Raw genomic sequence first — 25,000 nt, 5'->3', positions numbered from 1 at the left:
CATCGGCTGTCAACAGCCAATCAGATTTCTGCGCTTCCTTGTTTCCCTACCGATGTGATTTCATTTCAAAATGGAGGAGAAAACCTTCCCAGTTCTCTACAACTTTCATTTGAAAGACGACAAGACTAAACGTCTCAAGAAACGAAGCTTGGAGAACGGTTGATCCCTCGCTGGGGTCGATAGTAAAACCTAAAGACATTTTATTGAGATTTTAGTTTATTTTCCATTAACGCTGCCTAATTAGTGCTTGCTGGCTGTGTGAACTTGTTAAAATGCTGTAACGTTTTGAAAGTCAACACCAAAGCAGTGAAAATCCAGGATCTGCCTGTTCAGGCCTCTGTCGCAGCCTCTGGCCCCGCCCACAACCACGCGGAATTCTCCTCTCAAGTGTGACATCATTTTTCAGCCCAAATAAGGGCGTGTGCCCCCGCCCCCTTTCAGTCTAACATGTAACTGAATAAATGATGTTAAAGCCTTTAACTGTCCAACACTGATACTGACTGATACTGTTTCTGCTGTCCGCTTCCTCTGTTCTGCTTTTCTTCTGATGAAAACAATAAAAAAAATCTCTCCAGACTGAGTTTAGCATTCAGCATTTCATGAGAACAACATCCACACCATGGCTGTTAGAAAAACAGTTTTTAAATTTCAGTAACATGTTAAAATCTGCAATAACTTCATCATGTCATTTCTACAGACATTATTTAACCCGGTTTAACAACAGAACGATTGGCAGGATCTAGAGATCTCCTTCACTTTCACCGTAGGAGAAAAACAAAGTTGGGTAGAATGTGAAAGTCTGAACTGAAGGAACTGAGAGAGCAGAGTGACACATCAACCAGGCGGATCGCAGCGGGAACACATCGCTGCCTTCAGGAACTCTTCAGTAATTAAAGTTTTCCACTCCGGCCGGTTCGCTCCGGTTCAGCTGACACTGATTTACTTAGCGGGAGTTGAGGTCGGACCTGCGGTGAGTTTTCTGTTGTTTCTCCTCTGGCAGGACGGAAGAGACTCCGTCCCGTAACTGAAAACTCACCGGCCCGATCCCCGACATGCCAAGGTGTCCTGTTAGACTGGGAAATTAAAATGTATTTGTTTCAGAAATTTTCTAGAATAATTTTCCTGATCCCAGTCTCTGCCTTATTCTGACTTGTTTCAACATATTGACACTGGTTTCTTGAAAATTTATGAAACGAGTGAAACCACATTGGAAATTAGTGGAATTATCTCAACTCATTGGCAGAATTTTACAGTTGTTTTAAGACCTGCGACGCTCCTCACTCATCTGTTTTTGTAAAACTTTAAATAGGATGAAGTCGATGTGAACGCACATGACCTCTGACCCCTGGGAACTGTGACCTGTTACCCAGCATGCCTCTGCCCCTTTTCCCCCAAGAGGTAGGTTTACACGTTTGTGCAGGTCAAAGGTCAAACAACTGCTGATTTTTTGTTCATGATTGGCGATCGTCAATATTGCTGATCAATAATGTTGGTGTCTGCTTGTCACTTTAGTTTTAGAGTTTGGTTTCAAACTTTAGTTTTAGTTTGTTTAGTTTTAAAGATTTGTTTAGTTTTAATTTAGTTTTACAGTTTTGTTTCAAAGTTCAGTTTTAAAGTTCAGTTTTAAAGTTTAGTTTTAAAGTTCAGTTTTAAAGTTCAGTTTTAAAGTTTAGTTTTAAAGTTTAGTTTTAAAGTTCAGTTTTAAAGTTTAGTTTTAAAGTTCAGTTTTAAAGTTTAGTTTTAAAGTTCAGTTTTAAAGTTTAGTTTTAAAGTTTAGTTTTAAAGTTTAGTTTTAAAGTTTAGTTTTAAAGTTCAGTTTTAAAGTTTAGTTTTAAAGTTCAGTTTTAAAATTCAGTTTTAAAGTTCAGTTTTAAAATTCAGTTTTAAAGTTCAGTTTTACAGTTTAATTGTCCAACATTTCTCCCAGTGGTCAGCTGAGCAGATATCAGCTATCAGTGAGATAGCAGAAAAACGTGTGTGTGTGTGTGTGTGTGTGTGTGTGTGTGTGTGTGTACCCAGGCTGAAGGAGCAGATGTTAATGCAGCAGCAGCAGATTCCAGTCAGGCAGCGCAGGGCGAGGAAGAGGAGGGGCTGAGGAAGAGCGGCAGGCACAACGCCACACACAGCTTGCACACACACACACACCAGCAACACTGGCCGTTTACCGTACCTACACACACACACACACACACACACACACACACACAATGAAAGATTGCATTAGAGAAAGACCTGAGGAAGTTACAGAGATTTCTGTGTTAATGTGTGTGTGTGTGTGTGTGTGTGTGTGTGTGTGTGTGTGTGTTTTACCGGTCAGATAAAGCTCCACCAAACAGGGATCCCAGCAGCAGACCGATCAAGTAGAGAGTTTGTCCATAAGACAACCAGTCTGTCCACACACACACTGACTGACACACACACACACACGCACACACACACACACACACACACTGGTTAGATTAAATTGATTTAATAGACAGACACACTGTGACCCAACTTGAGGCCGGATGACAAAGTTGAATTGAATTGAATAAAAAACAACTGAGCAGGTTTTCAGAACTGTTGCTTTCACCACAGTTTGTTTTCCATTTAACAATTTTAGCTGCAACCAGACAACAACCAGACTATAATGAACTTACAATCAAAACTACAACGTGCTTGACAACCAAACCAAACTAGAACCAAACTGCAACCCAAAAACAACAAAATCACAACCAAACTACAACCAGACTAAAACCAGACTACAACCAGACTACAATGAATTTACAAGCAAGGGTATGTAAAGCCCTAACCCAAGTACAACACAATTACATGCAAACTAGTAGACAACCAAACTAAAACCAAACTATAATTAGACTACGACCAAACAATGACCAGACCACAACCAAACTACAATCAGAGTACAACCAAACTACAATCAGAGTACAACCAAACTACAATCAGACTACAACCAAACTACAATCAGACTACAACCAAACTACAATCAGACTACAACCAAACTACAATCAGACCACAACCAAACTACAATCAGAGTACAACCAAACTACAATCAGACCACAACCAAACTACAATCAGACTACAACCAAACTACAATCAGACTACAACCAAACTACAATCAGAGTACAACCAAACTAAAACTAAACTACATATAATTAGTCTACGACCAAACAATGACCAGACTACAACCAGACTACAATCAGACCACAACCAAACTACAATCAGAGTACAACCAAACTAAAACTAAACTACATATAATTAGACTACGACCAAACAATGACCAGACTACAACCAGACTACAATCAGACCACAACCAAACTACAATCAGACCACAACCAAACTACAATCAGACCACAACCAAACTACAATCAGACTACAACCAAACTACAATCAGACTACAACCAAACTACAATCAGACCACAACCAAACTACAATCAGACCACAACCAAACTACAATCAGACTACAACCAAACTACAATCAGACCACAACCAAACTACAATCAGACCACAACCAAACTACAATCAGACCACAACCAAACTACAACCAGACTACAATCAGACTAAAAGCAACCTATAATCAGACTACAATCAAACTACAACAAACTAAAGCCAAACTATAACCAGACTACAACCAGTCTACAACCAAACTACAACAAACTATAACATGTGCTCAGCAGAGCTCAGACCTCCTCCATGTCTGACAACACCCCGCAAGGCAGTTCTGCAGCTTTTGGTGATAAGCCACGCCCACCACGCCGCCTTCTGGCCAATCAGCATGAAAAGTGAATCAGTTCTTCCTTGGCCCATAACAACCTTCATACCAAGTTTTGTGCAAATCTGTGCCCAACTTTTAGAGATATCCTGCTGACAGACGGACAGACGCAGGTGAAAACATGACCTCCTCGGTAGAGGGAATAACTACAACCAGACTACAACCAAACCACAACCTGTATTATAACCCAACTAATACCAAAATATAACTAAACTACAACAAACTACAACTAACAGTTGACAAAGACTTTATGAATGACATGCAGTTTACCACTGGGTTACAGATTATCAGCAATGTCAATGTGTATCTGTATGATAGTTATCTAGAAAATTCTCTGTCTTTCTCTGTCTATGACACCAATGTCAGTATATTACATATACAAAACATTCTCTCTTTATATGTACATCTGTATGTGATACTTGCATAAATGTCACCGTAAAACTATAAACTATATAAAAGATTGTTGGAAGTGACACTCACGTCTCCCTTCCTGCTGTCGTTCCTCCAATCGGCTTCGCTCTCCGAAACTTCCCCCGGCCGTGATTGGTTGCTCTCCGGTGGAAATATTCCCTGGAAAGTTTCCCCGGCGCCGGTGCGGTTGCCATGGTGACAGGATGCCGTGGCGGCGGCGGTGAAAACGTCGAGGAAGAAAAGGAAGGAGGTGAAGAAGAAGATGAGAGAGAGACGCCAGTAGACAGACAGCTGCAGTGGAGACATGACTCTCTCTGTCTCTCTCTCTCTCTGCTTCTGTCTCTCTCTCTCTCTCTCTCTCTCTCTCTCTGTGTCTCTATATCTCTCTGTCTCCCTCTCTCTGTCTGATTAGGTCTCTCTCTCTCTGTGTCTGACTAGGTCTCACTCTCTCTGTTTCTCTCTCTCTCTCTCTCTCTCTCTGTTTCTGTCTCTCTCTGTCTGATTAGGTCTCTCTCTCTCTGTTTCTCCCTCTCGCTGTCTCTCTCTCTCTCTCTGTCTCTCTCTCACTCTCTCTCCCTCTCTCTCTGTCTCTCCCTCACTCTCTCTCTCTCTCTCTCTCTCTGTCTCTCTCTCTCTCTCTCTCTCCCTCTCTCTCTGTCTCTCCCTCTCACTGTCTCTCTCTCTCTCTGTCTCTCTCTCTCTCTCTTTCTCTCTCTCTCTCTCTGGTTGAACAGCTGCTGCTGTCACCAGGAAGGTTTGATTGAGCTGTCAATGTGTTTAGTGTATAGGGAGAGACAGACAGGTAGACAGACAGGTAGACAGACAGACAGAGAGCAACATAATGCAAGCAAAATGTGAACGAAAAGTTTAATTTAAGCTTTTTTTTAGCTTAATTTAATTACACTTTTTATTTCATGTGTTCTTCCAGCAAACTTTGAGCTGGAAGTTTTCTCTCCACCCTCTTCTCCTTAAGGTGAGGGGCGGGGGGGGGGGGGTATTAGGAGAGTACAGTGGGACAGTGGGACAGTGGCACAGTGGGACAGTGGCACGGCGCCACCTTGTGGTCATTTGATGTGTCACACCTTTCTTTAGCTGGATGCTTTTGTTCTACACAGAACTTGACTGGACAGAACGGTTCTGTTTCTCACGGTAATTTGGCTAGTACAGCACAAAATGTGGACTATGGGATTTTAAAACAACGTTAAGCAATCAATACACATCATTTATTTGTGTAAAAAAATACAGTATCATAAAGTTCATATTTAGGTTTTTAAAACCTGAAAAAAAAAAATAGTATTAGCCATCTGAAGCTGCAGTAATAACAGAGTAAAAATAATTAATAACACCAAATTTTAACACCAATTTTAAAACAACACAGAGAAATCAGTACACATTGCAGTGTAATAAAACACAGTATCACAACGTTCATATTGTTTTCAAAACAGCAAAAACATTACAGGTATAATCCTCTGAAGGAGAGTAAAACTATCAATAACAACAGTATTTAAAACAAACAATCAATGCACACACAATCTATTTGTGTAATAAAATATTGTAAACTATTACAAAATACTAAATATTTGAGTTTTCACACATGCAAAAAATAATTGCAAATGGTATACATTGAAAGTTGTCATATAGCCTATGAATCTCAAATTAGATAATTAGACAGATTAGAAAATCATTTCCCAAAGTTTTAAACTGATGACATAATTTCACTAAAACTGTTAAACATGATTGGAAACACAGAGAGAATGAAGATAAATGTGAATTTAGAATTGATTAGAATTAGTTTTATATATTATCATTACATATCAGGACTATGCCTTTAGTTAGAAGAATAAAGGAATTTAGAACTTGGTTTTGTATATTTTAATTAGATGTTAAGACTACACTCAGCTGCTGGGGAAAGTAGAAAATGTGCTTTGTTTTTTTAATATAATTAGATATAAATACTGTCCTATCAGTTGCTGGTATCTCCCTATACAATTTGAAAAATAAAGGAATTAAAAAAAAAATTATAATAATATATATATATATACACATATATATATATATATATATATATATAAACATATATATATATATAGGTAGATAGGACTATGCCATTATTTAGAACAGTGATTCTCAACCTTTTTCCATATCAAAGACCCTAATTTAGTCCACATTAAGCCACGGACCCCCCTTTGATGAGATTTTGTCTCTCGGACCCAAATCTGAGAATATTTTTTATTATTAGATATGATTTTATCCAGAATTCCATGACTATCTGTATTGTAGGTAGAGAGATAACAGTGAAACTATGATCAAAATAGTCATTCTTCTGCATTCTCTAATTGTTTTAACTTCTTGTAAATTAAATAATGCTGAAGTTTAACAATTTATCAATTTGCTGGAGACCCCTCGAATCCCCTCAAGGACCCCTGGTGGTCCCTGGACCCCACGTTGAGAACCACTGATTTAGAAGGATGAAAGAATTTAGTTTTTTTTGTGATCAAATGTTTTTTATTATTTATTCTATTTTATTGTTGTTTTTTTTTGTTAATTATAATTAGATAATAGGACTGTACCAACAGTTGCTGGTGATGTTAGACAGATAAAGGAATTTAAAATGTTTTTTGTTTTCTAATGATATTCGGTATTACACAATCAGTTGGTGGTGAAATGAGAAGGAACTTCATTTTGTATTATAACTCAGCAATATCCACATTTTCCTACTGAAACACCCCACCACACTTGTTTTAACCTCCATCCTTCTCTTCTTTTTACAAATCGCTTCCAAACAACTTACACCTCTCTCTCTGCATGCTGTGCATATATCTCTTTATCAATATTACATAAAAATACATGTATAAAAAACACTCTATATCACAGGCTGCTATTGGATAATAAGATTACACCATGCATTTATAATGCAAACACTAGTTTCCAACACATATACAGTACCATACAGTCCATTCTCTACAGTATAATAAACCAGGAGCCTCAGCACCCAATGTTAATGTGAACATGCTAACGCTAGCTGCTACTAGCTATGTTAGCTAGTGTGCTAATCAGATGTGTTAACAACAAGACAGTGATGTTAGCTGACCAGATACTATGGTTAGCTAGCTAACAAGCTGACATTATCTAAACACTAAATCAATCAGATGGATCAGTGATGAAATGATCAGTTCAGTCAGAAACAGACAGAAATTAACCGTCTGTTCAGTTCTGTTGAGACAGAAACACAGTCAGCTGTTCACAGAGCTGAGGACCTCCAACAGCCCATCAACCATCAGCACCTGTTACTATGGAAACACCACAGGTAAAGTTTGCTGAATGTGTAATAGGATTAAGGCTGTAATGTTATATAACATGTGGAGCGCTATCAGCCAACAGCTCAGCTGTTATTACTGCAACTAGAGGAAATAGGGCAAAGGTTATGGCAATGTGGATTCAAACTCTGTGTGTGTGTGTGTGTGTGTGTGTGTGTGTGTGTGTGTGTGCGCGCGCGCTTGGTCCTGGTCGTCCACAGTCCCATCATGCTTTGCTGCCGGCAGCTCGGTAAGCGTCCGTCACCAGCGTGCCGGTGGCTGAAAGGGGCGTGGCATAACCGGCCGCCAAGCTCTGCAACCCGGCAACCAGACATCGCCAGCCGAAACGCAGAGCCTTCCCAACGTTCTGCAGGACAGAGGAGAGCGTGTGTGAGAGAGAGAGAGAGAGAGAGAGAGAGTGAGAGAGAGAGAGAGAGAGAGACAGAGAGAGAGAGAGACAGAGAGAGAGAGACACAGAGAGAGAGAGAGTGAGAGAGAGACAGAGAGAGAGTGAGACAGAGAGAGAGAGAGAGAGAGAGAGAGAGAGAGAGACAGAGAGAGAGAGAGACAGAGAGAGAGAGACACAGAGAGAGAGAGAGTGAGAGAGAGACAGAGAGAGAGAGAGACAGAGAGAGAGAGAGAGAGAGAGAGAGAGAGAGAGACAGAGGGATTACTGAGGCAGATTGTATTAGCTCAGTCAGAGGGAATGGAACTCGTTAAAGCCGACCAGCCTGTTAACCCTTAACAGTGACCTTTAACCTTTGACCTGAAACCTGCCCTGCAATCCACATGGTGATGAACATCCGATGGAGGTCAACTGTTATCAAATATACAGTAATCTTAATGTAGAAAAGAACATAAAGATAGTATATTGTTATTGTTATCTATTATTAACTATTTTATAATATAGTCTATATTAATTGTTTTAAATTGTTTGAGGTTAAAGATTTTTTACTCTTAATTCTGTTGATCTGCTCCAAGGACCCTAGGAACCTCGTTATGGACCCCTGTAATCTCCTTTAGGAACCCTGAGACCCATGGAACCTCCTCAAAGACCCCTGGAACCTGCTCAAGGACCCCAGGAACCCATTTAAGGACACCTGGAACTTCCTCCAGAACCTCATCATGACCTTTAGGAACCTGAGACGTGCTCTAGGACCCCTAGAACCTGCTCAAAGACCCCTGGAATCTCCTTAGTGACCCCCTGAAACCTATTCAAGGACTCGTGGAACCTGCTTAAGGAACCCTGGAAACCTGCTCAGTGACCAACTAAAACCTGCCCAAGGACCCCTGGAATCTGCTTAGTGACCACTGGTGCCCCCTCAAGGACCCCTGGAACCTCCTCATTGACCATTGTAACCTGCTAAAAGACCACTGGAACCCACTTAAGAACATTTGGAACCTCCTCCAGGACCCCAGGAACCCCTTCAAGGACCCCTGGAACCTCATCATGGACCCCTGTAATCTCGTTGAGGAACCCTGAGACCTGCTCTAGGATCCCTCAAAGCTGCCCAAGGACCCCTGGAACCTGCTCAAGGTCTCCTGGAACCTCTTCAAGGAGCTGTGGAAACTCTTCGGTGACCCCTAGAACTCCCTAAAGGTCCCTAGAACCTGCTCAAAAAACCCCTGGAGGTCCCTGACCCCAGTTTTAGAACCGCTGACCTAGACAATGTTTTGAACAATGTAGTTGGGCAACTTTGAAAACTACAGGTTTAGAACATTTCATACGTTAATAAAGGGTTCTTCACAGCACCATGAAGGGTCTATGTAGAATCAATTGACCAGGGTACAATATAAAATAAACTTAAGGGTTCTTTACAGGACCATAAAGGATCTGTGTAAAAACATTTGAACATGGTTAAATATAGAATAAACTTTCTCTAAAAGTTTCTTTTCAGCACCATTAAGGGTTCTGCTGTGGTCCTAAAGAACCATTTTTTGGTACTAAATAGAACCCTTTTTGTTAAGAGTGTGGGAAATACCTTTTCTTTTTATTCTGATTCAGTTAGGTCTTGATTTTTTTTAATTCTAATATTCTTCTCTGTTTCTTTTCCTCCTTTCCCAGTGTTTTTATCATTCTGATGGCTGTGTAGATAAGGTTAGCCTAACCCAGTGTGACGGGGTCAAAGGTCAAACTCCCACTGAGTCAATCTTTAACAGCAGAAACAAACACACAGGCATTCAAACCTGTGACTTCCCAGTCAGAGAAAATCACTATAGTAGTCCTATAACATTACTATACTGACTTAAAGTTAATCTGTAATACTCAATAGTAAATTCCTATAGTATCCTTGTTAAATTTAGGTTATGTTTCCTTACCTTCCTGTACTTCTTGTATTTCTCCTTCTTCCTCCTCTCCTTCTGCTCCTTCCTTCTCCTCCTCTCCTGCGGCGTCTCCTCCCTCTCCTCCTCCACCTCCTCGATCAGCGGCTCGTATTTCTCCGGCAGGAAGGAGAAGTAAACTTCTTTGGAGGTTTTGTGTTTACCTGCCGAGGGAGCGCTGCTGCCGGGGGAGTCGTCCTCTCCCATCGCTCCTGCTGCTCCTGCTGCTCCTGCTGCTCCTGCTGCTCCTGCTGCTCCTGCTCCTCCACCCGCTGGTTCCTCTCCTCTTTCGGAGCGTCTCTCCTCTCCTCCTCCTGTCTGACCTCCTTGTTTCCAGGCAGGAGGACCTTTGGATCGAGGAGGAGTCACTGAGCACAAAGTCAAACTTTATTTGTAGCCTGAAGCTCATTTCATACAACAGGAAACTCACTCACAGAAAAACACTAAGCAAGGATTACAGAAAGTATTTGAGGGAATTTAGGTTGCTTGATTGATTTTAACAGCTGTTTTTGTTTATTTGCATTAGCCTTAACATTCTTTAGAATATACAACAAAATAACAGTCATGTAAATAACACCAAAAAACTAAAAAATCAACACAAATACATGTTTGTAAAGGAGGAATGCTCAAACATGTTAAGATCTAATCTTTCCCATCAGGCTGTGTAATGTAATGTGCAGCGTAACCTGAACACATTCATTCCACTGTGAGTTTTACAGTGTACAGTTGTAAACAATAAACTGGGTTACAGGACTGTTGACACAAGATAAATATGAAGAAGTAAACTGCTGCAGCAACAGAAGAAAACATTTAACATTTAAAAAAAGACACACATGAAGACAACATAAACAGCAAATCTGTAAATCTATATTTTTGGAACTTTTGTCTGGATTGTCATTTTATGAACACATGAAGACACTGATGGTAATAAAGAAACTGATGCTAATAGTAGTATTACTGCTACTACTACTACTACTACTACTACTACTACTGCTACTGCTGCTACTACTAATACTGGTACTGCTACTTCTACTACTACCAATAATAATAATGATAATAATACTACTAATAATAATAATTTAATTTGGGCACTTTTGTACAACATACTTTAACATCAAACTCCTAAAATAAATTAAAAGGAGAAGACAGCACAAGCTAAAAGATATGAAAAGAGGGTAAAAATATTGAAAAAAGGGATAAATGACATCAGATGAAAGCAAGACTACAAATATAAGTTTTAAGTGACTGAAATGCTGGGTTATTTTGTATGAGTGATCTTTATGAAAAATGCTGCAGATCTGAAACAGACAGCCTGAGGCCGTCTGAAACCAGAACCTGGACTATCTGAAGGCTTTTCCAGAAAGTAATAACCGCGGCTTTCCTCAACATAATGACACTGTGGGAGCACATGAAGACAGGATTAAGGAGAAAATACCTGACCTGAACGTTGAAAACCGAGCTGAATGCTGCTCAACTTGAGTTTGAGTTTTCAGAGAGTTCTCGGTCAACAGAGAGCGTTAAATCAGCTGACATAATAATTATTAATAAAGGACAGACGCATGCAGATACAGCAAATAAATCAATAATGGATGGATGGCACCCATTCTTGAGAATTGGGACAAATCATGTCCTATCAAAAACCTTAAAATTATCACTTAAATCAACAAATTGTTTCCAAATTGTTGTGGTGAAAAATAATATTTAAATGGTTTATATACATAAAATAATGTACTTCATTTTGTGGACTACTTTCATTTTTATACTTCATTTACTTCAATACCTGCCGAGTGCCAGAAAATTTAAAATTGTGGTAAAAGCCTTCAAAACCTAAAACTAACAATACCTACTGATAACATAGGTGTGAAAATGTACTATTATAATCCTCTTTGTTTTAAAATATAATTTTTATGAAACTGTTGGTCCCTTGAAAGTCATGTCCCAGTTTGTTGTCAGATTTGTACAAACAACAAAAAAGCAAGCTTCCTCCAGGTTATCACCGGAGAAATCAGGATTGGAGCCGCAGCAGGAAGTAGTCGAGTCGTGACGTCATCGCTCTTTCCAACATGGCTGAACAGAAATTTCATACAATAAAGCCGAAAATGAACCTCAAGTACAAAATTAAAAGTCGTGGATATTCCTTGATAACTACAGTGCTGCGGCGTTCAGTTTCCTGTGGTGTTTACATTCAGAATCCACTGAAATAGTTGAAGATTGCTAGCTAGGCTATCGCTAGCTCGATTGCTAACGTTAGCCTAGAAGTCTGCAGGGTGTAAACAGTTGAGGAAACGTTCTCCAGTTTTCCGACCATAAAAAGAACGTGAACGCAAACTACTCAGACGGTCAGAGAAAAGTACGCCCCGACATCAGTTGCATGCTGGGAGATTACACTTGATGGATGTCAGGCTGCAAAACCAGTAACAACTTTTAAGTCTCTCCTTAAAACTTACTTTTATGTAAAGGAATTTTCTTAGTGTGGCTGTTATTCCTTCTCTTTTATTATTTTATATCATGATTTTATGTTTTTATTTTGTCCTTTATCCTCTTATTTCTTTTCTACTGTTTAGTCCTACCTTTACTCTTATGTTTTACGACAATTTTAGAACTCTGTTGGTGATTTGATCTTGTTTTTTGAAAAGTGCTATATAAATAAAGTTTATTATTATTATCATTATTATTATAATTTACTCATTGTAGTAGTGCGGTGTGGTTTTGTGTCTGTCTGGGCAGGAGAGTGAGCAGTGACTCGGACACAGCTGCAAGGCATTAGTAATCAATCCAACAAAAACCCTGCTGTCAATATACAGAGTATTTACACTGAGTTACTTTGGAACGACACCGCAAACAGCTGGAAGTTTTGTTTTACCGGTGGCCTGTGAGACTCAGGCCTTGTCCACACTAATCCGGTAAATTTGAAAACGCATCTTTATTTCTCCGTTTTGTCCTTCCATCCACACTCAGACGCCGTTTTCCACCGGCAAAAACTGAGCTTTCTGAAAACGCTCTGCACAGCGGAGACATTTGAAAACGGCGGACGGGGAAAACGGGGCTTTTCAAAAATGCTGACGTGGGATTGTCATGTGATCTCAGGCGGTAGTCACTCTCCCAAAAGACTCCCAGTCTGTATTCTCTGTGTTTGGCGTCTTGTAGTCGTTCATTACTTTCAGAAGCAGCTCAACTTCGTCGTCTGTCCAGACAGAGAAGTCTGTCTCGCTTTTGTCCGCCTTTTGTCGTGATTTGGACATCTTGTTGGCACTTAAAGTCGAGATGAAACGGCATTTCGAGAGTATCTAACTTCCGTATCGTGACGTATTTCCGAGTGAAACAGGAAAGACAGGCGGGACGTAACGTTGGGAGGAATTTGATTTGAACGTTGAAAAGTGGGCGTGTCCTAACACCCGAAGACACACCGGAGTACCGTGCTGCTGCTAGCTAGCTAACTAATGAATCTTAGCCTCTTAGCTCTGTGCGCTAAAAGTTGAAGATTGATTGATGGGTGGATGTCATGATATTATTGGTTGAAATTAGTTACGGGCATGCTTACGTAAGCACACGGCATATTTTGTTTTACAGGAAGAAAACATGATTGAATTTTGATATAAGAATACAATGAAATTGATTTTTGGTATTTTTTTTGGCATATATTGTTAAATAGGTGCACAGTATGACCGGGGATGTGATCTAAAAGGGTTAAAAAGGCATTTTTCATTTCATCTCGACTTTAAGGCTCCGCTACTGCAGCCATGACAACACTTCCGTAAACAGTGGTAACCATAGTAACAACATAAACGTCATGGATCGGAGGCTTGCGCATTCCCAATAGGAGAGATTTTACTGTTTTCCTATCTTTTTTGCATATTGGTGTGGAAGGGAAACTTTTAGAGAACAGCCTGGAGACGCTGTGTGGACAGAAACGAAACGACACAAAGATGAAATTTACCCAGATTACTGTGGACAAGGTCTGAAAAAACAGCCAGCGTGCTTTTCCCTTCCCGTGTGTGTGTGTGTGTGTGTGTGTATCTGCAGCTACTCATGTTACTGTAATTGAGTATCTTTTTGTGTACTTGCACTTTTTTGAGTATTTGCTGCAGTTTTGTCCTTCAGTCCATCTTAAATCCATCCATCACAGAACAGATTGTGTCTCTCCATCAGCAGCAGAAACTGGATCAACAGAAACTGGATCAACAGAAACTGAATCAACAGAAACTGGATCAACAGAAACTGGATCAACAGAAACTGGATCAACGTAAACTGACAAACTGTGGATCCATTCACAGTGAGAAGAGGAATCTGACTTTACTTTGTTTCTGCACTTTATTTTGTCGTTTCTAATGTTTCCAGTGAAAAGAATCTAGTTTGACCTCTGACCTCTCTCCTGTTAGAATCACATGGAAAAGATCACAGCTAACAACGTTCTCTGTTCTAAAGAGGAACTCAGGAACTTTTAAATCACACACTTTTTACTTTACTGAGAGAGATTTTTACTCCACTACTTTGACTTCTACTTCAGTAAAATATCAGCAAAGTAGCAGTACTTTACTTCAGTAGGACATTGTAGCACTCTTTCCTCCACTGATTACAAGATTTTGTTCAGACTTCTCAAATCTAATCTTTGGGACTGACTTTAGGACAGGCTTCAATCTGAAAAATCTGAAAAATCGGTTTCCATGTGTTTTCTTGCTGTTCAGACTCAGTCTGGCTCCGGTCTGGAGCCAAAAACCAGATTTGGGCCGGCAGTCTGAACAGATCCTAAAACTAGATCACATGTTGTGGAGATGAATAAAGTGAAGATTAGGATTTAACTAAGACTAAACTAAACTAAACTATGGAAAACTAAGGTTGACTAAAGTTGACCAAAGTAACCTAGACTAAATTAAACAAATCAAATGAAAGTAGACTAGACTAGACGAAACTAGACTAAATTAAACTAAACTAAATGAAACAAGACTAGACTAGACTAGACTAAACTAAACTAAACTAGACTAGACTAGACTAGACTAGACTAAACTAGACTAGACTAGACTAGACTAGACTAGACTAAACTAGACTAGACTAGACTAAACTAAACTAAACTACACTAGACTAGACTAGACTAGACTAAATTAAACTAAACAAGACTAGACTAAACTAAACTAGACTAAACTAAACTAAACTAAACTAGACTAGACTAGACTAGACTAAACTAAACTAAACTAAACTAGACTAGACTAGACTAGACTAGACTAAACTAAACTAAACTAAACTAAACTAGACTAGACTAGACTAAAGTAGACTAGACTAGACTAAACTAGACTAAACTAAACTAAACTAAACTAAACTAGACTAGACTAGACTAAAGTAAACTAGACTAGACTAGACTAAACTAGACTAAACTAGACTAGACTAGACTAAAGTAAACTAGACTAAACTAAACTAAACTAGACTAAACTGGACTAATTGAAACCATTGTATTATATATATTGAATTAAACCAAACTCAACTTTGACAAGTTGACAAAACTAAAATCAATTAGACTAAATTAATTGAAAACTAAAATAAACCAATAGAAAACTGAAGTTGACCAAATTAGAGGAACATCTCACTCTGAGGTTTGAGGTTTACACACACACACACACACACACACACACACACACACACACACACACACACGCACACGCACACACACACACACACAGGTTTTTTTGAAATGTCAAGTCACAGTTGTTCAGAAACATGACTGCACTGACAGGAAAAGTGTGTGTGTGTGTGTGTGTGTGTGTAGGTAGGTGTGTGTGCGTGTGTGTGTGTGTGTTTTAATTCAGAAGCTGGTTTCAGTGGTTTTATTATTCATCTAGACTCTAACAATATTCTATAAATATTAATTTACCTTCACACCACCGCTGAATACGATGTTCTGTATTAATTAATCTGTATTGACAGTAATGATGAGACACTTTTACACTCTGACTGAACAGTGAAGTTCAGGTTAATTGATCTGTAGTGTTTTATTAAAGTGTTTTCATTACATTATAGCACTTTTTAAAGGATAGCAGGTAATTTAAGTCTGACAATATCAGAATCATTTTACAGACTGGATCACAGAGATTTTAAAGAGATGCTGAAAAGTCAACTTCAGGTAAATGGATCTGTAGTATATAATATATAGTTTTATTTAGTTTATAGTACTTAATAGGGAACTTTTTGGTCAACTAAATGAGACAATTTTGTACTTTTTTACACTTGTTAGACACTGGCTCGTCTGTATTCTGGATCCTCTTTATGTTAGAGGTATTGAAGGATTAATATTTAGTTTCAGAAATGGATGAAAGGTGTTTAATGAATGAATTCTTCACACTGAGAAACTTCCCTTCAGTTCAGCGTGTCGATGTAAAGGTTATTTCCTCTGACAGCAGCCGGGACGCGTTTCACAGCAGCTTTTTTTTTTTTCTTTTACGTTTCTTAATGCTTTTATTACATTGTATGGTTTCATTGCGGTCTTGATCTTACCTGAATAAATAAAGGTCGAGCTAAAGCTGCACTCTGTCTCTTTAAAGGAAAACTTCAGGTTTTAGTAGAAGTCGATCTAAAATAATCCTGCAGGCTTTGACGCTGGCAGACGTGAGAAATCCTCCGTCAGTTTCCATGTGGTTTCAGTGTGTAGTTTCACAATGACTAGGTGTTAGGTCTAGTCATCTAGTGCTGCGAGTCCGCTGTAGTGTTTAGTTTCTGGTCTGTTCAAACTGCAGGAGACGACTGACACTGCATCAAAGACAGTTAATGAAACATGAGATGTGTAATCAGCAGAGATGGTCACATGACTTGGACTCAAGTCAGACTCCAGTCTAACAGCTTAGCTCTAATAGCTCTAATAGTTTAATAGCTTGAGACTCGACTTGCTGCATGAAGAGAAGACTTGAGACTTGACTTGACTTGGGTTCTGGTGACTTGGGACTTGACTCTGACTTGTACTTTGATGACTTGAAAAGGTTTCTAAAGTCTTGACTTGAGATCTTGTGTTTGTGTAAATGACTTAGATTGAAAGTGATGAGATTTGTTCCAGCGGACGACTGAATTTAAATTCTGTTTTCTGAATTTGTATGGAATGATTGAATTTATTGAAGTTGAAACTGATTATAGAAATCAAACTCATGATGCTCTTACCAAGTTTTTATCCTATTAAAACCATATTGCATTGAAAAGTCCTAGATATTTAGTTTTCTTTAAGATATTAAATTGATACTGGACTCTTGATTTGTCCTGACTTGACTTGCTGTTCTACATTTAGACTTGAGGTCACGGTTGTGATTTTGTGTTCATTGTCTAGGTTTTGTATTTCTTTGTGTATTATGTTTCCCTGTCTAGTTCTTTTAGTTCTATGTGTACCATGTTTCCTGTCCCCAGCTGTGTCTCATTTGTAATCACCCCCCATGTGTATATTAGTCTTGTTCCCCAGTCAGTCTCTGTCGGTTCATTATTTTCTGTTACGTGTCAGTTAAGTGCTCCCGTCTCTGTTTACCTGTTGTTTCCTGTTATATTAAACACTCAGTCTTGGGGTTTGATCACTACCTGCCTCGCTGTCCTGCATTTGGGTCCTCACCACACCTCACCGTGACAGCTGAGAGTTGACATTAATGACTTGGACTTGATTTGGTAATCTAGATTTAGACTTGGGACTTGACTTGAGACTTGTGCCTCAAGACTTGAGACTGACTTGGGACTCGAGCAAAGTTGACTAAGATTATAAATCCAGTCTGATATCAGCGTTCTGATGCAGATTGTTGCTTCTCATCACTTCTCATGATGGATTATCTTCACCAGAGTCTCCAGCTGTTTTCTCTGCTGTTTGAATTGAATGGCAGTGAATGAGACTGAGAGGTTTAGAAACACTGATTTAAAAATATCTTTAATTGTGCTGCAGCAGGTAAAAACAGTCAGACGTAACATTAAAGGGATGGAACACTTAAATGAGTAAAAAAACTCAAATCATGCTGGATACTCCTGGTGTTTTTCTGTCTTTCTGCACAGTCAGCATAGTTCAGATGTCAGCGCTCGTTTTCCTCCTTCGTTCCTTCTTGTCCGGTATGAAAAACAAACTTCCACAGAGAGAGAGAGAGAATCCATCACAGGAAACACGAAGCCAAACTTTCTGTTTTCTCCTTTCATGAGTCATCGTGTTTTCATCTAATCGGAAGTAATCCTCAAAACACTTTACTGTCACATCCGGGGCTTTTTATTCAGCAGGACAGCAGCTCAAAGCTAGGTTGACACCGTGAAGTTTGGATTTTAAAAACAATGAAAAAAAAAAATCTTAATTACATACAGCAAAATGATTGGGGGAAATGTAAACTAGACTTAGACAGAAGTAAATGGACTAAAACTAAATGACACCACAATTCTCCTTTAGTGTTACATGTTTTATTTTGGTTTTGTCTGACATGTAAATCTGTCAGTCTGTCAGTGAACAAGCTGCATCTTTGTCTGTATGTATTATTTAATGTGTTTTCAATACATGTGATGATGTGATCTACTGTTTTCATCACTAGTGTCTGTGTAGAGCTGCCAGGGCCGCAGGTTCTTCCCCCATTGGACAAAAGCGCTGATGTACGGCTCGATGTGATTGGCCGTCGCCTCGAGGCGGCCTGATAGGTGGAGCGGCCGTCAGTCTCCGACGATGATGTCATCCTGTCAGACAAGTTTCAGTCAGCGATTAACCGGGCCTGAACCAATCGGATTACAGATTAGAGTTGTACCTCTGGGGAGAAAAAAAATAAAAAATTAAAAAATCACAAATGATCTGTCTCCATGACGACACGTAAACACTGAACCAGGTGCATAAAGATGGCGGCTGGACTGATCTCATTTGGTCATCTTGGCTCCTCCCACCATGCAGTATATATTTCCTAAGTTAAAATGAAATGAAATACTTTGCTCATGGCTTTTATTTCTGTAATAATATAAATAAAACACGTTTTACTGATTCTTCTGTGAGACTGCTCCTGTTTCGGCCCTTCACTTGTTACTTGTGATGTTGCTGATCTGCGAACTGAAGTTGAATTTACTGTCAACATATAATGTAACATGAAAATTAAACTGTAGTTGTAAATATACGCGTACCTGTTCATGTCATTCGTTATGGTAACACTTTCTATGAAGCCCGTGTCTATAATACATTATAATCATACTTACAACACATTATAATGCCATCATAATGCATTATAAGTATAGTTATAATCATGCATAGGCAGTTATAATGTTTTATAACTAGGGGTGTCACGATTTCGATTCTAAATCGATTGAAATGTCCACCCTGCCTGCTTGCACGCGTCTGAAGAAAAAAAACATTTCAATGAGACACAGCGTAGCTGCTAGAGAGCGCCGTTCTATATTTCACTACAGCGCCCAAGAGCGCTCGTCATTTTTAAATCGTTTAAAATGTACCATAAACTGAAAATCAAGTTATCAGCTTTGTGTTTCCCAGAACGGGAAACTACTGAATATCTGGTGACACTGAGACGTTTGATGTTCCCGGGTTTAGTCGTCCTCCAGCGGTAAAAATGTCTTCGCCGGCTAAGCGTCACGCTTTAAAACCTTCTGGAAGTTGTCAGATTGCTGTGAGACAGAACCCGACCCGCCGTGTGGAGCGGAAAGTTACGAAGACGTTGTGAGTCGAAGTCTTTTGATGGAAATCGCTTGTTCTTGCTCGATAAAACGAGACACAAGGTCACCTGCTCTCACCGCCGGAGACGGACGCTGTTTTCCGGGAGGCGGAGCGCCGAAGAGTGAGTTCAGAGAGAGAGAGAGAGAGAGAGAGAGAGAGAGAGAGAGAGAGAGAGAGAGAGAGAGAGAGAGAGAGAGAGAGAGAGAGAGAGAGAGCAGGATGGAGTCAGCACAGAGAGAGAGAGAGAGACAGAGACAGAGAGAGAGAGAGAGAGAGAGAGAGAGAGAGAGAGAGAGACAGAGAGTGACAGAGAGAGAGCAGGATGGAGTCAGCACAGAGAGAGAGAGAGAGAGACAGAGAGAGAGAGAGAGAGAGAGACAGAGAGAGAGAGAGAGAGAGACAGAGAGAGAGAGAGAGAGAGAGAGAGACAGACAGACAGAGACAGAGAGAGAGAGAGAGAGAGAGAGACAGAGAGAGACAGAGAGAGAGAGAGAGAGACAGAGAGAGAGAGAGAGAGAGACAGAGAGAGAGAGAGAGAGAGAGAGAGAGACAGACAGAGAGAGAGACAGAGAGAGAGAGAGAGAGAGAGAGAGACAGAGAAGTTTTGAAAATGAACATTTTAGTGACTGCTTTGGTAATGTTGTTTCTGATAGACATTCAATAAAGTAACTGAACTGATGGGGTGAGGAAGCAAAATGAATGCAGGAAACATGGAGGGATATAAGAATAGATGGATGGATGGATGAAGAAGGAGATACTGGTTGTCATCTGATCACACACACACACACACACACACACACACACACACACACACACACCTGTGTAGTGGTTGTGAGGCAGACGGCTGCAGGAATCAGGACCAGATAACAGAGTGTCCACTGCAGCCTGAGGACAGAAACACTTTATTCACATGGCACAGTGGAACTGAGGCAGAGGGAAACTCAACCGATATTAGGATCAAAAATAAAAAAAACTCCACCAAAATGATCTTTGGATCTGGAGGAGAGATGAGCAGAACAGAGAAGATCCAGATCAACTACAGCAACATAATGTTAGCTAATGTTAGCAGTTAGCTACGTTAGCTTTATCTCCAAATCAACTAGCTCGATAATGTTAGCTAATGTTACCAGTTAGCTACATTAGCTTTATCTCCAAATCAACTAGCTCCATAATGTTAGCTAGTGTTAGCAGTTAGCTACGTTAGCTTTATCTCCAAATCAACTAGGTCCACTATGTTAGCTAATGTTCGCAGTTAGGTTGAATTATCATTAATTGTCAGCATTAACAGACTTTATCTTTAGCATTAGTAATATGCTAACATTATACTAAAATCATTAGTTTTGCTTCTTTTACAGTCAAAATGTACACCAAAAAAAAAGCACCAAAATTGCTGTATATGTACAGTTTGGTGCTGTGGACATTTTTTCAAGCGGCCATTTTCTTTCATCCAGAGTTTTCCTCCATTTCTGCTGAACCGACCCTGACAGGATCGATAAATCTGTCTGCACCTGCTGTAAGTTTAGTATCTATCAGGGTCGGGATACCGAATACGATGGTGATACTGAAAACATCACAGACTGTTTACATCATCACATGCTGGCTGATTAAATATTATATAAAGAAATATAATGAAATTGACATTTTAAGAGAACCAAGAGCGTTAACATTTTACTAACTCTGACAAGCAGGCATGTGGGAAAATATCAACCACATTATCTCCGATTTTGGAGTGACAGGCCAAACAGCCAATAGCATTTTACCAGGAAGTCTCCTTTGCATTCTGATAGGACGTGGAGGGCGTGCTCCGGGCTGGCCCCGCCCCCTGGCACCACGCTGGAGCGAGCCATCATCAGGAGAGCTTCCACTGGACAAACACAATGTCAATCAAAAACTGTCAAATACACAGTTACAAAGGGCTTTACAAGATTAAAATGTATGATTAATTGATGTCCATAATAGAAATAGCTATCTGTGTGTGTGTGTGTGTGTGTGTGTGTGTGTGTGTGTACCCCTCTGTTGATTGACAGGACTCTCCAGCTCGTCCCTCGGCAGCCAGAGCAGCAGTGCATTGTGGGAGTCAGAGTGGGCGTGTCTTCGGTCCTGTGGGGGCGGGATCTCTGCCTGGAAGCCCCGCCCTACGTTGATCTGCCTGTGATTGACAGCTCAGCTTACCAATCAGAGAGTGACATCATCAGATTGGATGAGTGTGATTAGTTGAAGGGACAAACCAGGTTCTTACGCTTTGATCCCTGCCCTTAGTTTCCCTGTCACCATGGAAACAAGGTCATCAACTCCGTCTGCCAATCAGAAACACAAACTCTAACATCACTTCCTGGTTATTATGCAATCAGCGAAAGAAACTACAAAACTACCGAAGGAATATAAATGACCTTTTGCTTTATTTAATTATTTAGTTTTCAGCTCTCTGACTCAGGATCAGAATAAAGTTCTGCTTGTTCAAAGTTGAACTGAATGAATGTGAGTGTTATTTTATTCTTTATTTTTATGTATTCTTAACTGTATTTTATTAAATTTGTATTTTATTAATTTTAATGTGAAGCGTAATGTGAATGTGTTACAGAAATAAAGCCTGATTGATTGATTGATTGATTGATTGACTGATTGATATGTGTACATATAGGGAAATCTGAAGCCCAGCCTGCTGCTTACTGTGAGTGTGCTGCAGCGGTGCGGTGGGCAGGAGGCAGCAGTAAAGCCCCGCCCCCGGCCTGAGGGGGCACAGCATGGGGGGAGGGGTGTAGACCGCCTCACAGCCCCGCCCACCGCCACCGTTACCCCTGGCTACCGCTCCTTCATCACCATCAGCACTGGCAACCGCCCCATCCCTCCTGGCGTCCACCCTGTCGCTCATAGCAACCGCTCCATTGTTTCCAGCAACCATGTCGCCAACGGCAACCACCTCCTTTTCTTCCTCGGTGGTGGTGAGGCGCATCAGGCTGCAGAACAGCACAGCGCCTCCGGAGGGGAGGAAGAGCGGACGACTGGACCGCTTCTTTCCTCCCCTCCATGCTTTAGCCACGCCCCCTCCCTCTTCCCCTCCCCCTCCTCTCTCCTGCCCAGAAGGAGGCGGGGGGGCGGAGCAGAGGACGGGCACGGAGACGGGCATCGTCATGGAGACAGAGGGACGGACAGGTGTGGAGGAATCCTCACCCTGGAGAGAGAGAGACAAGATCAAGACCATGACTGTGTGTGTATGTAAGTTTGTTTCTGTGTGTGTGTGTGTGTGTGTGTGTGTGTGTGTACCTTGCCACGGTGTGGTGTGTGTGTTGCGGATCTGAAGCCACCGTGGGATCGCATGTGACCGTTCAACGCCGGCAAACTCCTGAAGTCACGCTGACACACCGTACACACCAACCTGACACACACACACACACACACACACACATTAGATTAGATTAGATTAGATTAGATTACATTAGATGGTATTAGATTAGACCACCATCATCTTCATCATCATCATCCTCTTCCACTCTACCTGCAGTCTGAAGCCTCACTGCTTTCTTCATGTTGTGGCAGTTTAATCTGAAAAAGAAAAGAATAAAAAAAATATAACATTCAGAAACTTACAAAACATACTAAATAGATGCATAAGAATATAAGACAAATTTAAACATAATGCATTTTTAAAAAGTTAATCAAATTAATAGGTTAATAAAGATATAAATGAGAAAAAAATAATAGTAAAAATAAACTGGATAGCTGGAAAAGAAAAGTTTGCCTCTCAAGTTTTAAGTTCTTCAGACTTTTGAGGCCACGTATTGGTATATATTAAACACACAGACACATGTAATCACACGCACACACAGACACACACACACACGCACACACACACACACACACACACACACACACGCACACACACACACACACACGCACACACAAATCCCATCCAGCCCTACCTGGCTCTGAAGCTGAGATGTGGAGAGAAGGAGCTGAAACTCTGGTCGACCTCCTCTCTTCTCTCCCCCTCCTGCTCCTCCTCTTCCTCTTCCTCCTCTTCCTCCTCCTCCTCCTCCTCTTCTTCCTCCTCTTTCTCCTCTTCCTCTTCCTCCCCCACACTCCTCCCTCCAGTTCTGCCCAGCAGCGAGGCCAGGCAGCTGGGCAGGAGCGCCTACATCCTGGCCTTTCTCCTGGCTTTTCTCCTGGAGAAAGCCGGAGCTCCCGGCATCAAGGAGGAGGCCTGTCCGGTCCAGGATCGACCCGACTTGGTTCGGGAGGGGGGGGTAGTACGCCTGGGGGGGGTGTCGACTGGGGTCAGAGGTCACGGGATACCAGTCAGGCTCAGTTAGGCTGAAGTGGGTTTTATCTCCGTTGAGTTGCATGAATATTTGTGCGTCAAAACCCAGTCTGTCTGCACTGGGATCCATTCCAGGACTGGGGCTGGAGTTGGCTGGGGGTGGGGGGGGGTAATGAGGACTGGGGGTTTGGGGGGTACAGAAAGTCTGGGGGGGGTAGTTGGGGTAACTGTTGGGGTAAAACTGGGGGCTGGAGAAGTCTAGGATAGATGATGAAGCGGCCTCCATGGAGCTCCACCCGGCCAGGCTGACTCCTCCGGATCCACAGCCCAGCGGAGAGCACTGCAGCTGGGACAGAGTCAGCTCCGGAGGCCCCTGGGCGTTCAGCTCTGGATGGGTGTGTGTGAGCTCCGGGTGTGTGTGTGACGGGGTGTGTGTGACCGGATAGGCGTTGTGTGTGTGTGATGGTCCGTACACACCGCTGGAAGGGAGTGTGTGTGTGTCCAAGTGTGAGAAGAGGTGTGTGTGGTTACGCTGCGGGTGTGTCACCTCGGGCTGGAGTGTGTGAGCGTCATACGCCGGTGTGTGTGTGATGAGGTGTGTGTTCTCTAACTGGTCTCTGTGGGGAGTCCAACCAGCACTGAACTGGTCCTGGTGATGCAGATCCAGTTGGTTTGTCTCCTGGTTCTGGTTTAGTTGAGAAAGAAATGGATTACAGTTTATTAATTATAAAATTATTAGAAGATTATCTGGAAAATCTTTAACTGCTACTACAAAACACATAATGAGAAAAGAATAGAACAGAATACATCAGAAAACACAAAACTTGGAAAATTCTCTGTAATGAGATTCTAATAATTCAAAGTTCTAAATTTATTGGATAATTATTTGGATAATCTTTCTATTTTTTAAAGATTATTTTTTGGGCATTTTTGCCTTCAGTTCAAAGTTTAGAGAGACAGGAACGTCTGGGAGAGAGAGAGGGATGACAAAGGTCCTGGACCTCAGCAGCAGGACCCAATTTGCCTCTGAAACTGGAAACATCTGAGCCATATTCCAAGGCATCGAGACAGCCTTTGGTCCAAACATCAGGAAGACGACAGGAGCCATCATCACTGATAAAAACAAGAAATGGCTAGAGCGTTACTCTGAGCTGTACTCACAGGACAGCAGTGTTTCAGAGACTGCCCTTGCTGCTGTAACATCCTTCCAACCATGCACAAACTGGACAATATCCCAACTCTCAAGGAACTAGAGGACACCATCAATACACTACCCAGCAGCAAGTCTCCAGGGCAGGACGGCATTTCAG

The 25,000-nt window shown here is 41.0% G+C and overlaps 4 protein-coding genes across 4 annotated transcripts in view; all 4 read right to left on the bottom strand.

Moving 5' to 3' along the window:
• The window catches only part of LOC139931369 (solute carrier family 22 member 13), a 13,235-nt gene extending 8,749 nt beyond the window's left edge, over positions 1-4,486 (bottom strand). Inside the window, exons 1-3 of the mRNA XM_071924862.1 lie at positions 4,250-4,486; positions 2,311-2,408; positions 2,016-2,170 (exon numbers count right to left, since the gene is read on the bottom strand). Coding sequence (XP_071780963.1) covers positions 2,016-2,170; positions 2,311-2,408; positions 4,250-4,486 — 490 coding nt within the window. The remainder of the gene's footprint in view (positions 1-2,015; positions 2,171-2,310; positions 2,409-4,249) is intronic.
• LOC144543028 (protein NLRC3-like) overlaps positions 1-25,000 on the bottom strand; it is a 209,623-nt gene that overhangs the window by 143,355 nt on the left and 41,268 nt on the right. The window lies entirely within an intron of this gene.
• LOC139931378 (uncharacterized) lies at positions 7,703-10,005 on the bottom strand. The gene is made up of 2 exons (XM_071924872.1): positions 9,796-10,005; positions 7,703-7,843 (listed from the first exon to the last, which is right to left on the bottom strand). The coding sequence occupies exons 1-2, from the start codon at positions 10,003-10,005 to the stop codon at positions 7,703-7,705; spliced, it is 351 nt and encodes a 116-aa protein (XP_071780973.1).
• On the bottom strand, positions 17,667-23,976 carry LOC139931387 (uncharacterized). Its single transcript, XM_078291101.1, has 9 exons — positions 23,353-23,976; positions 22,929-22,975; positions 22,697-22,808; positions 22,103-22,604; positions 21,672-21,729; positions 21,442-21,581; positions 21,193-21,296; positions 20,251-20,317; positions 17,667-18,526 (listed from the first exon to the last, which is right to left on the bottom strand). The coding sequence occupies exons 1-9, from the start codon at positions 23,974-23,976 to the stop codon at positions 18,513-18,515; spliced, it is 1,668 nt and encodes a 555-aa protein (XP_078147227.1). The 3' UTR covers positions 17,667-18,512.

This window comes from Centroberyx gerrardi, chromosome 21, assembly GCF_048128805.1.
Source record: "Centroberyx gerrardi isolate f3 chromosome 21, fCenGer3.hap1.cur.20231027, whole genome shotgun sequence".
Classification (NCBI taxonomy): Eukaryota; Metazoa; Chordata; class Actinopteri; order Beryciformes; family Berycidae; genus Centroberyx; species Centroberyx gerrardi.
The sequence above is the reverse complement of the archived record's forward strand: the minus strand, read 5'-3'. Positions and strand labels throughout refer to the sequence as shown.